The following is a 13416-nucleotide window of genomic DNA, read 5'->3' on the forward strand; positions in this document are numbered from 1 at the left end:
TATTACTCAATGTGTCTCAATTTATATATTGAAAATAATTTTACTTTAACTTTTTTATTTTACTCTCAATTAAATGATCTATTCACACTAATACTTATGTTTTGCTTTAGACAATAAATTTTAAGAGTATTCTTATTTTTTTCTAAATTTTGTGTTCAATTTGATTGCATCACATAAAATAGGACGGAGTGAGTAATTATTAATAATTAAAATAATTCTGATACTTTACCTATATTTTTATGTCTCAAAAGTCCAATTTTTTTGTTTAGTCATTTATTGTCATATATATAAAAAATAAAGAAAGCATTTTTGGTGGATAAAGTTACCAATACCTACATTATTAATATAATATGGCAAATATCCAAAAGAATAAATTTAATTTGAACATCAATGTTATAAAATATTAATTTAATATAAAAAATAAAAGGAGAGTGATATTCAGATCATATTCAAAATTTTCCAAAACCGCTTTGACGTAAACCACAAAAACCATATACTTGCAAAAAGAAGTCGTTCATTGTTGATTTTGACCAATTTGTGACACGCTCTCTCTCCGTCTCTCTCCCATTTAGGTTTTTTCATTTTCACAACAATTTCCCAGTATATTATTCAACACGTCTTTCCTTTTTGCATCTACATGTTAATATTATTTGGTTCCACAACACTTGGTTTTCTCTGTATCAATCAATAGATCGAGAAAAAATATGAAGACATCGCTGAAGAAATTAAGAGGATTGGCTAATCTTCGACATGATAAAAAAGAACGGAGGCTTCGCCAGCCATCTGACGAGCTCGCTTTGGCTACTCAGGTTTTTTCCCCTTTATTTCTTTATGTATTTATTTTTCCTTAATTGATTATTGATTTTGGTTAATAAATCCCAGATGCATTGAAAAAAATGAAAAATAAGGATTAATACAGTTAACCCCATTAGTTTTCTTGTTAAATGATGTGGGTTCGAACAGAAATGAATGAATTTGGAGGATTTTTTTTATGATGGTTGTGTCGGAGCAGTTTGAGGATACCTCGACTATTCCGTAGGTACCTGCTATCTGCTATCGAACAAGTATAGGTACCGGGTAACTCTAGCCAACTCGAATATCGAAGATTTATATATAACGGACTCCAACTAGTTTGGAAGTCAGTTGCAGTTGATTAATTGATTGGTTTGTTATCAGAACGTTGATTAATTGATGATGTGCTAAGGTATTTTGTTCTAATTGAGACGTTATTTGGAACACGAACTTCACAATTTAGATTTAGATTTGTGCTATAAGGAAACGTTTGTTTCGAAACGAAGTGCATTCTTCCCATTTACCTATCTTAGTGTAGAGAGTTACAGGGTAGACGGGTACCCATGTTGGTAGGAAGCAGTAGGTACCCGTGGATTAGTCAAGGTTTGCTGAGGTTAGCCCTGACACCAATGTTATTAAAAATGTCTGTCGTGACTTTGCTTCTTCATAATATTTTCTATGAACAAATTGTCGTTCTTGTAGTAGTAATCTTCTCTTGTAGGTTATTATATACATATAAGAATATGGGAGACTCTGCTAACATAAAAGAATGTTACGTTTTGTTTGCATTACAACAACAACAACAAACCCAGTGAATTCCCACAAGTGGGGTTTGGGGAGGATAAGATGTACACAGCCTTACCCCTACCTTGGAAGGGCAGAGAGGCTATTTCCGATAGACCCTCGGCTAAAGCAAGGATGAAAGGGAAGTGAAGGCAGTAAGTAGTAACAACAACAAGATAAAAGGAGAAGACCGAAGCCAAGATAACAATTATACGCTAGGTAGTAATAACAATCTACGAATAAAAGATAACATACTAATACCTTTGCATTAAAATAATTAATTTTGAGCCCCGGTATGTGTTACTAGTCTAGCTTAAAAGAAGGTTCTTAGTGCAGTAATCTGAGGGAGTGTAAACTTGGGCATGTGTAGGTCCTATTCTCATAGTTAACCCTCAAGAAGTAACGAATTAATGTTCAATTGTTCATCACATGCCGCAATGTTGCGAATTGTTTTAGGCTTTTAGCAGACACTAAGAAAATATTGTATGTTGTAGTGAATGGTGGGATGTAAGTTTAACCTTCATTCTCTACCACTTGGGGTCGCCTTCAAAATGCCAGCTCTGTTTGTAGGTCATTGACTCGGGAATCAACTATAAATATTTGATGTCGTAACCCCCAGTCCTAATCTTCACTTATTTATCAAATATCTTCACTTTATTTATCTATAGATGAGACTTGAAAGCTATGAGAAGTATCTTGTCAAATTTTCTGGTTAAAATTTATTACAGTTTGGTCTTTAACAGCTGCTTTCTTCTCTTAGGATATGGAAGAAATGAAAGATTGCTACGATAGGTTACTTTCTGCAGCTGCTGCAACTGCAAATGGTGCATATGGTAATTTATCGCCATTTTCTTCCCTCCAGCTTCTGACTAGTGCGTGTTATCTTTTGGAGTAACTTTACTATCAGATAGTATCTGAATTATCTTCTTGAAGTAGCTTCAACTTGTAGTACCTTTTATGAATATTTTCATATTTGTTTTTGATAATCGAGAAATCCCCGAAATAGCTAGTTGGCACATAGTCCGAAAATTGGTGGATAATGGGCCCACCCTCTACCCGTCTCCACTTAACTATGATGTTGTTGTCTATGTCAGCGTGCATATTTCCATCATTTGTACATTATCTTTAAACATTGTGGTGGTCATATAACATGACAATGGTCCCTGCCCTTCCTTTTTGATAAGAGGCCTTTGAGAATTTCTCCCCTTACGTGATTGATCTATATTATGACTCTTTTAAACTGAATAAAGTTAGTCAATGTTCTTGCTTGTTAATAATGATGTTCTCTTTGGTACTTCTCGTAGCTGTTTGGGATAGTTGTACTTTTGGTTCCTCACATTTGACAAATTCCAATTCTGGTCCTTGTGATGTTTGACTAAGCTCAGTTTGTTAATGGATTGACTAGACAAAATTAACATTCAACTGATAGAAATGTATGCTTTTGATCTCACCAATCACGAATTCCCACAAACTTGGTGATATTTTAACTGTTAAATCTTGTGACTACCCATGTGTTGGGCTAAGTGGAGTATAAGTATCAATATAACCTACACTTAGCATAACAGGTGTGTTCACTTTTGTTGTTAAAAAGTCTGTTAACTTTGTGAAATCAGGAGAACTAAACAGAAATTTTGGGAATAATTGATGGTCTAGAAGCATACTTATGCCCAACTCTTTTTCACCTCTTTATATGACCTAGATATAGCCGCTGTAAACATAAAGTACTCCAAGCAGAGACGTATGTTTCATTTTGCATCTGTGATAAGTTCAAGCATTTAGCTCCAGTGGAACACATTGGTGACCTCATCTTCCGTTTCGGCGCTCCTTGAAGTGTTATTGCAACTCATTCAGCCAAATTAGAAAATAGTTATTGGTTAACAAAGTTACTTATAAAAAAAGGAGTTATTAGTTGACACAGGCTTTGATGAATCATATAAAGAAGCAAAAGGATTACATATAAGAAATTGAAGACGCGAATGGCTAATAAGTTACTGCAAGGACGTGCAGGCCCTGAAAAATTATGAAATAACTTAGCAAAGGGAAGCCTAACTAAATGTCGTTTTATCCATCAAACCAATCTAATTTTAATCTTGCTTGGTTGAACTTTTCAAAAAACGGATTATACTTGCAAGCTTGAATGCATATTTTATTCTTTGGGCTGTCAAAAGAAAACAAATTAGCTTAAGAAGCTCAGTTTCTGTGTACTTCCATCAGTTATCACATTAATATTATAATGTGTTTTACACATGGAACTTTACTGGTTTAACGTAATATCCATGCTTATTGTAGCTTAGTGCGCATGCAGATGTGTTTATTATTAATTAGCAAGGATTATCCTCGGCTTTCAATTTGTTTCTTACCAGTTGGATTTGAATAACTTTTTGGTTAAATTGTATTTAATTGAGATAGTCTATTTTCAGAATTTTCCGAATCATTGCGAGAAATGGGCGATTGTCTTCTTGAGAAAACAGCATTGAATGATGATGAAGAAAGCGGTGAGTATGAAGAATTATTATGTTTATTGATCAATTGTATGACCAACTCAACTAATATTATTTTACAAGGATAACTCAACTAAGTTTTAAGCTGTTATAGAGAGAACACTTTTATTTATTTATGTTATGAATACAATTCTTCACATGTGGTTGTAATTCTTTTCCTTAGGCCAAGCACGTTGAACAATTGATGTATCTCTTTATTATGGATGTTGCAGAACCTAGAGTTTTGCATGCATCAGTACCATGTTGAATTGTTAAATCGCCTAATCTAAAGCATAAACTATTGGACAGGGGACTCTTACTTATTTGAATTAGATCTACAACATTAATAAATAGTTATCAAATAAAATACCTCAAAACTAAAGTTCTATGATGTCCGCTCTGTTGAAGGTCCTCATTGCATGATAGCTGATCTTGTTAGTTACAAGAGTGGGTTGCTCTAGTGGTGAGCACCCTCCACTTCCAATCAAGAGGTCGTGAGTTCGAGTCACCCCAAGAGCAAGGTGGGGAGTTCTTGGAGGGAGGGAGCCGGGGGTCTATCGGAAACAACCTCTCTACCCCAGGGTATGGGTAAGGTCTGCGTACACACTACCCTCCTCAGACCCCACTAGTGGGATTATACTGGATTGTTGTTGTTAGTTACCAAATCAAAAGAAATAGATTTTGTTAATTGTTGTTTCTTTTGTTCTTAAATCATAATGTGCACATCTTTGGATTGTTAGAACTCATTATACTGTTACTTTAGTCTTTATACTGCCTTGCTAAGAGATCAGCTGCAATTCTCCTTAACACCTCCCCCTCTTTCTTTTTTCTTTTTTCTATTTGGATTGTTAAAATTGAGCTTGTTTCATATGAACAGGTAAGGTATTGCTAATGCTGGGTAAAATGCAGTTTCAGCTTCAGAGACTTGTAGATAACTATGTGAGTGCTTAAGTTGAATTGATTTTTTAAAGTTCTTGAAAGTACCCTATTTTGATGAGTATTTGTGTTCTCTTATCAGCGGTCACATATTATCAGGACAATCGCAGTCCCCTCAGAATCCCTTCTCAATGAACTGCGCATAGTTGAGGTTAGTCATTTGGATAAAGCAACTCTAGCTATGGGCTACACCTGCAGATTGTGTTATTGGCTGACAATGTATTCTTCTTCTTATGCTTCTATCTGGATTTTTCTAGACTTCAGTGTTCTCTTAGAAAAGGAAAAAGTTTATGGTGCTTTGTTTCTAGTTTGCCGCACCTCCCATTGTCTTGGTACTTTTGCTTGTCTGACTTCGGGTACCTGTTTTATGGAAATTTTATTTTACTAGATGAAAACAAAATGCAAAACTCTTGCTACTTATACAGACTTCTACTCTGGATACATGCTTTCTGCAATATGAAGACTAGGGAGTCTGATGATTACCAAAATTCACAAGGCTAAATTATCATTTTGTCTTCCCTTTGATGGTAGATAGTAACTACTGGGATTAGGCTTTCACAATTAGAAACATAATTTATCTGTTGAATAGATATTGTTGCATTTTTCTTATGCTTAAAAGTCTTCCGAACTTTGACTGCTGATGTTTTTTCCCCTCTTTGTGAAGGAGATGAAGCTGCAATGTGATAACAAGAGGTAAAACTAGATCACTTTTAATCTTATGTTTAGCTTTTCTCTATGTGAGTGTCTTCTCACTCTCTCTTCTTCTTCAGAGAAGTTTATGAGCAGATGGTGCAAAAATACAGAGATAAAGGCAGGACAAAAGGCACTAAAGGAGAATGTATTTCATCTCACCAGCTGCAAGCAGCTTATGAAGAATATGATGAGGGGGCCACTGTTTTTGTATTCCGTATGAAGTCCCTCAAGCAAGGACAATCCCGCAGCCTTTTAACACAGGCAGCTCGACACCATGCTGCTCAGGTTCTTTTTTCCTTTGATGTTAATGAAATCCCTTGGGTTTCATAGTGAATCAAAGCATATGCTTGCCCCTTATTTAGGGTGGTTGTTCATGAGCTTTGGCTTGTTTGTTTAATCAGTTGTCTTTCTTCAAGAAAGCCGTCAAGTCTCTTGAGGTGATTGAGCCACATGTCAAATTGGTGACGGAACTGCATCATATTGATTATCACTTCCATGGGCTTGAAGAAGATGATGGAGATGATGTTGGCAATGATGATGATGATGAAAATGATTACGACGATGACTCTGATGACGTATCCGAGTCACTTGATGACGGTGAACTGAGTTTTGACTATGGGCAGAATGACCAGGTTAATCCTTCAACCCATTCAATGGAGGTATGTTTTTGTCCTTTTTTGCAATTGATGTGGAACTTCATGAAATTGTTCTCATTATTTTAATAGTGTTAGTTATGAACTGTGGATGATCTGTGTACATGTCTGTCTGAGAGTTGGAGAAAATTGATTATACCCTTGCAGGTGAGTGATAATATTAATTGCCGTATCATAAGTAATTTTAAGATCCATAGGAGGAAGAAATCTTGTTGGTTTCTGTCTGGATAGATTACCCCCATCACATTTTGTTAAACCTTATTTGAATTTTGATCTTCAATAACATTCCATATGATTGTAAACTTTTAAAGGGTTTTCAAATAATATTTTAGTTTAAGAAATTAGTGTTCTGTAGTGATATTGATGCAGTATTGCATTTTTTAATAAATAAATAAAATTCCAAGAGTAGATTATACATTTTTTGGAATGGGATGGAGGTAGTGAGGTTGGAAACGACCAATAATCATTCGTGATGTAGAATATTTGATTCTTGTTGCTAGCTCTCAATCATATCTTGAAATCATTTTGTGGAGAGCCTCTTATGTACGTTACTCATCAATTGAAGCCATACCAGGATTAAACCTCAAAGACACTGGTGTTGATGCGATGAATTAAGACTATTTTTGATTCTATACAGTAGTTCATTGTTTGTATCATCTGCTTGTATACTATCCTCGTTGAATCATTTATTTTACATTTAGTTACTATAATGATACATGCACCGTGCAATACTTTCAATGATGAAGTGGTTGTTGACAACATGACGTTTATGCAGTTGGATAAAGTGGATGTTACAGTTCCTGAAACTGCTACAAAGGGTGCATCAAAGGTACTATACTTTATCTTCACTGACCTTCTTTATCAGATCATATCCTTTCTTGGAGCTCTGCATCAATCTATTCTCTTTCGTCTTTATCAAAAAATGAATTGGGGCCTTCATCTTTTTGATAAAAAACAAATGACGAATTCTGTCTTTCTCAATTTGATTTATTATGGTTTCTCCTCTCGTATGAGATTGCTGAAGCCAACCTGTCACTTTCTGGAGATTAATAATATTTCTTCTGTGGGTTTTTATAGGAAAATCTCAATAAGAGTCATGGTGGAAACTCTTTTTCCTTCTTTAGGGATGTTAACAGCACCAAGTCAGCACCACTTTTGTCTGGGAGGAAACAAGATCCTTCTGAGGGGGGTGCCACACGAATGACTTCGTCACTCTCAAACAAGTTTCAACCGTATGTTTTACCCACACCAGTTGAGGCAAAAACTACAGATTCAGTAAAATCATATAGCGTACACCCTCAAACAAGGCGAACTGGCCAGACTGCTAGTGTACTTCAGTCATGGCATTCGTCCCCTTTGGATCAGTTCAAACATGAAAAGCTTGTGGCAGATGAGAAGTTATCTGGACCTATCACCTCGAATACACAATCAGTTCTCACAGAGAGCAACAATTATGCAAAATCTGGTCCGTTGCCCCCTCCACTGCCAGAAGGCCTCTCATCTTTGCAGCATGATTGGTCGAATGCTAAAAAGGTCAAGAGACAAGCGTTTTCTGGCCCTTTGACCGCGAAGCCGTGGCCAAAGAAGCCTGTTGTTTCTGCTGGTAGTCCAATTGCTTCAACTGGATACCCTCAGCATTTTTCTCTGCCTTTCTTGCATACTTCAACGCCTGAACCTTCATCGGCCCCTAAATTATCTTCACGTACTTCTCCTCCTCTCATGTCATCACCTAAAATAAGTGAGTTACATGAACTACCTAGACCACCAGCTAATTTAGCCTCCAAAAGACCCCCACGTCAGATTGCTCATTCAGGACCTTTGGTGTCTAAAGTCCAGGAACTTTCTTCCACAAATAAAGTGACAGTGTCTTCAACTGCTTCTACACTACCAACACCTCCAGCCCTTCCTCGTAGTTACTCCATACCATCTAGGGGTCAGATAGAAATAGCTTTCCATGTTTCTAAGCCACTGGAAGATATGGCTTCACCTCCTTTAACGCCAATAGCCTTCGGGAACATCCAGCATTCTCCCCCTGCTTTATAGCCTCCAAACTAGCTAGTCAAATTAAAGGTGTAACTACGGGAGCCGCCAGTATTTTTCTGACTTTTCAGAGGAGCTTAATTGTTCTATCAGTGCAACTCAGTTAGGGTGAAAGGCAACATTTTGCTAGGGTATCCTAATGTGTACAGCAATTGAGTCTTGTATTGCTTCTGACATATAGTGGCATTTTTGTTTTTGCCGTAAGTATATCTATTTTGCTTTCCACATTAGATGCAGGCTTCTTCACCTTGTAACTATTTAAAGCTTCTATGAGATCACAACAAGTGGCTTAGATAGTTCTATATTAAAATCTTTTTGTAAATATCCCAAAAGTAACCTATCCTGAGGGAGAAAAGGAGTACAAAATGTGTAGAATATCAAAGTCCATGGAAATAATGCATTTTCTTTTACTTCTTGGTAGTTCGTGGATAATTACAATTCAACTGACATGCTAATAACTTTTGTGAGAGAACTAGAACATTTCAAACTCACTTTGTACGGAGCTTAAAGCAACACAAGTGAGCTGTTCAAGCATATTGAAAATAAATAGATCGGTTTAATGCTCACTTCAGGAGGAAGATGCTGATATAAAATTATGCATCAATGAGATAGTTGTAGATTCACATTGTTGTTATAAGTTTCTGTAGTATTTATCATGAGATATGGTGATTCCCTAACGTCTAGAAGTTTGAGGAAGTAGTTCTATTTCGTTGCATGTGTTGAAAGTACAAATTGTGCAGCTTGAAGTACAAGATGTGCTTGTAGAGCTAAAGATATTTTAGGGGTGTTGTAACTCAATTAATTACTTGGTTAAAGTTAGTTACAGATTATTTAGGAGTAAAAGGTTAGTTTAGTAGTATAAATGGCACATTAGATTGCTTGAGTTAGAGGAATTTCTAAACCAAAAACTTTCCTCTTCTCTCTTATTCTTTCTTCCAGCTTTGAACAGCGTGTTTGTTTGCCATCAACACTGTAACCTGATCTCAGGTCTGTAGGCTACTAATGTGAATGCTTGAATAGAAAAAACACACACATGCATACACAGACGCAGAAGCGGATCAGGATTCGAACCCTCGACACATATTCAAGAATACACCTTAAGTTGGTTCCTCCGTTTGCCCCTGGACCAGAAGCTGATTTTACTTATGGGGTCAAGCTAAAAATAATTATACATTTAACAGGTTCGGGTAAAAGTTATTAGGTTCTCGGGAACCTATATCCGATACTATAGATCTGCACCTGCACACAAGATGAGCTTGTTTTGATCATATCTTATTTTGGGTGCTTGTTCTACGATGATATCTGTGAGGATCGGGAACCCGGGTAGTGCGAAATTTAGCCAAACAACGGTATAATGACAATAACAAAGACAATGGAAGTTGATAATAACGACAATTAAAGAATATAAAGAAGACACAAATTTAACGTGGTTCGGTCAAGGTGACCTACGTCCACAAGCGGAGAGGAGCAATTTCACTATACCAACAAGAGTACAAAAAAGAGTACAAAATTAGAGTAAATACCCTAATTAATCCCAAATACCCCAAGAGAATAACCTCACAAGATCACTCCAAAGAAAAGGTTCACACAAGTGTTTCCCAACACTCACTCTCTTACAAAATACTCTATAATGAAATAAAGGAGGAGAAAGAAAGACAAGAGTGAAAAGCCCTTGAATTGGTGTGCTTACAAATGAGGAGAAACTCCTCTATTTATAGCAAGAAATCCTTGGCCTAATAATGGATATTATGTCATGGCAAATGTCATGATCTACAAATTTGTTATAATAGATATTATGTCATGGCAAATGTCATGGCAAATGTCATGAACCACAAATTTATTATAATGGATATTATGTCATGGCAAATGTCATGAAAATTTGGTCATATTACAAATCTCCACCTTGGCCTAATTTCAGCTTATATATAGTAAATTTGCTCCATCTTCTCCGCAAAAATCCTAATGGGCAAAATCATTTTTCATAAATGCCAATCAAGTTCAGGGAAAGCTTGAACTTGGACACTGGAAGAGGTTTTATGAACATGTCAGCAGGATTGTCTCTAGTGTTGATCTTCTGAACAGAGATTTTTCTTTTAGCAAGGGTTTCTCGGATGAAATGATACTTTATATCAATGTGCTTCGTCCTCTCATGATACATTTGATCTTTAGTCAAGTGAATGGCACTTTGACTATCACAGCAAATGGTCATACCACCTTAGTGTAAACTGAGTTCCGCAAATAGACCCTTCAACCATAAAGCTTCTTTGATCGCCTCGGTCACTGCCATATATTCTGCTTTGGTAGTAGATAAAGCTACTACATGTTGTAATGTAGCTTTCCAACTAATAGCGCAACCACCAATGCAAAATACATAGCCTGTCAGTGATCTTCTTTTGTCAAGATCACTTGCATAATCTGAGTCTACAAAACCAACCAAAGTGTTAGTATTTCTCCCAAACTCCAAACATGTGTTTGAAGTACCTCGCATGTATTTGAGAATCCATTTCATAGCATGCCAATATGCTTTACCAGGGCAAGCCATATACCGTCTTACCACGTTCACTGCTTGTGAAATGTCTGGACGTGTACAAACCATTGCATACATAATACTGCCGACTGCACTGGAATAAGGAACCTGTGCCATGTATCTCTCTTCTTCCTCTGACTGCGGGAACTGAGCAGCTGATAACTTAAAATGAGCAGCAAGAGGGGTACTAACTGGTTTAACATCTTTCATGCCAAAACCTCTCCAAGACTTTCTCCAAGTAATTCTTCTGGGTCAGAAATAGCCTGTTGGCTTTTCGATCTCTTTTGATCTCCATGCCAAGGATTTTCTTAGCTGCTCCCAAATCTTTCATCTCAAATTCACTTTTCAACTGACTTTTCAAATTGTGAATTTGTGTTAAATCCTTAGCAGCAATGAGCATGTCATCAACATATAATAATAGGTACACAAATGAACCATCATTTAACTTCCGGAAGTAAACACAACTATCATACATGCTCCTCGAATAACCATGACTCAACATAAAGGAATCAAACCTTTTATACCATTGTCTTGGAGACTGCTTTAATTCGTACAAGGATTTCTTCAACAAGCAAACATGATCTTCTTTTTCTTCAATTTCAAATCCTTCGGGTTGATGCATGTATATTTGTTCCTCAAGTTTTCCATGTAAGAAAGTTGTCTTAACATCAAGTTGTTCTAATTCCAAATTATACATGGCAACGAAGGAAAGCAAGACACGAATAGAGCTATGTTTAACAATAGGTGAGAAAATATCATTAAAATCAACTCCTTGTACCTGACTATAGCCCTTTGCAACTAATCGTGCCTTATACCTCGCATCTTCAACCCCTGTAATGCCATCCTTTTTCTTGAAGACCCATTTGCAACCAATAATTCTTTTTCCTGATGGCAGCTTCACAAGAGACCAAGTACCATTCTTGTGGAGAGACTCAATTTCTTCATTCATTACAATCAGCCACTTGGCTGAGTCAGCACCAGAAACTGCTTCTGAATATTTTGATGGTTCTCCAATTTCTTCAGTTTCCTGTGCAACTGAAAAAGCAAATGCAACATAATCTCCAAACCTTAATGGTTGTTTACCTTCTCTTCTTGGTCTATATTTGGCTATAGAATACTCCTCTTCTTCTGGTTCAACTTCAGGAGTCTCAACTTCAGGAATTTTAGCTTCTGTCTCAACTTCAGGAGTTTCAACTGTATTTTGCTCCAAAGTTGATGAGCTTGGCTCAAAAGGAATGCCAATCTTAATCTCCACCTAGTTCTGTGTACACTTTTCTTTATCTATATCACAAGAACTAGAAGACTCTTTTTTAGAATGTAACATAGAGGATTCATCAAAGGTTACATCTCTGCTAATTATAAATTTTGGTGCCATGGGATCAGGATACTATAGTCGGTATCCTTTCACCCCAGATGCATACCCAAGAAAAATACACTTTTTAGCCCTTGGCTCTAATTTTTCATCATTTACATGCATGTATGCAGGGCAACCAAATATCTTTAAATCAGAATAATTAGCAGGAGTACCTGACCACACTTCCTCTGGAGTCTTAAAATTCAAAGGTGCAGAAGGAGCTCGGTTGACAATATAACAAGCTGTAGAGATAGCTTCTGCCCAAAAGGCGTTTGTCAACCCAATATTTAAAATCATGCAATGAGCCCTTTCCAAAAGAGTTCTATTCATCCTTTCTGCCACACCATTTTGCTGAGGTGTCATTCTCACAGTACGATGTCGAGCAATTCCTTCATTCTTGATGTCGAGCAATTCCTTCATACTTGCAAAATTTGTTCAATTCATCATTATAAAATTTCAAGCCATTATCTGTTCTAAGCCGCTTAACCTGTTTTCCTGTTTGCTTCTCAATCAAAATTTTCCATTGTTTGAAATTTAAGAAAACATCACTTTTATTTTTCAGGAAATAAACCCAAACTTTCCTTGAATAATCATCAATGAAAGTTAACATATACCTGGCACCACATTTTTATGGGGTACGTGAAGGACCCCAAAGATCTGAATGAATGTAATCCAAAGTACCTTTTGTTCTATGAATCGCTAGAGATTTGAAGCTGACTCTTTTCTGCTTCCTGAACACACAATGTTCATAGAACTCCATATTTTCGGTACTTTGGCCACATAAGAGACCTATTTTGTTGAGGATAGAAAGACCTTTTCCACTCATATGCCCCAATCGCATATGTCACAATTTGGTGATGTCAGAATCTGATTTATCTGATATTGAAACTGCAGCAGCACCTGTAACAGTAGATCCCAAAAGAGTATACAACGCACCAGATCTGCGTGCTTTCATGATCACAAGAGCACCATGCGAAATTTTCAAAACTCCACCTTCACCTGTGTACTTGCACCCAAGAGATTCTAGAGTGCCCAAAGAGATGAGATTTTTCTTCAAGTCAGGAACATGTCTAACATCGATGAGAGTTCTCACCACACCATCATGCATTTTGATTCGGATTGTACCTTTTCCAATAACTTTGCAGGTAGCATTGTTGC

General features: G+C 36.6%; 1 protein-coding gene across 3 annotated transcripts; it reads left to right on the forward strand.

Annotated features, from left to right (window-relative positions):
• Window positions 1–520: 520 nt before the first annotated feature.
• Window positions 521–8797, forward strand: LOC104099276 (uncharacterized protein At2g33490). 3 transcript variants are annotated; one of them, XM_009606213.4, is made up of 10 exons: window positions 521–809; window positions 2336–2408; window positions 3996–4070; window positions 4933–4994; window positions 5074–5142; window positions 5656–5684; window positions 5762–5969; window positions 6086–6343; window positions 7113–7166; window positions 7415–8797. In XM_009606213.4, the coding sequence occupies exons 1-10, from the start codon at window positions 705–707 to the stop codon at window positions 8378–8380; spliced, it is 1899 nt and encodes a 632-aa protein (XP_009604508.1). In that variant the 5' UTR covers window positions 521–704; the 3' UTR covers window positions 8381–8797. The 3 variants fall into 3 exon arrangements, with proteins under 3 accessions (XP_009604508.1, XP_009604511.1, XP_033512797.1); XM_009606216.3 differs by lacking the exons at window positions 521–809; window positions 2336–2408 and adding an exon at window positions 4464–4648; XM_033656906.2 differs by lacking the exons at window positions 521–809; window positions 2336–2408 and adding an exon at window positions 4464–4643.
• The last annotated feature ends 4619 nt before the right edge of the window (window positions 8798–13416 follow it).

This window comes from Nicotiana tomentosiformis, chromosome 11 (assembly GCF_000390325.3).
Source record: "Nicotiana tomentosiformis chromosome 11, ASM39032v3, whole genome shotgun sequence".
Lineage (NCBI taxonomy): Eukaryota > Viridiplantae > Streptophyta > Magnoliopsida > Solanales > Solanaceae > Nicotiana > Nicotiana tomentosiformis.

What these genes read in the sequence shown, in the direction of transcription:
- LOC104099276 (XM_009606213.4), top strand. Translation starts at nt 705, where the DNA reads ATGAAGACATCGCTGAAGAAATTAAGAGGATTGGCTAATCTTCGACAT. An exon ending in ATGAACTGCGCATAGTTGAG is followed by an intron (nt 5,143 to 5,655) that starts GTTAGTCATTTG and finishes CTCTTTGTGAAG; the next exon opens with GAGATGAAGCTGCAATGTGA. An exon ending in CTACAAAGGGTGCATCAAAG is followed by an intron (nt 7,167 to 7,414) that starts GTACTATACTTT and finishes GGGTTTTTATAG; the next exon opens with GAAAATCTCAATAAGAGTCA.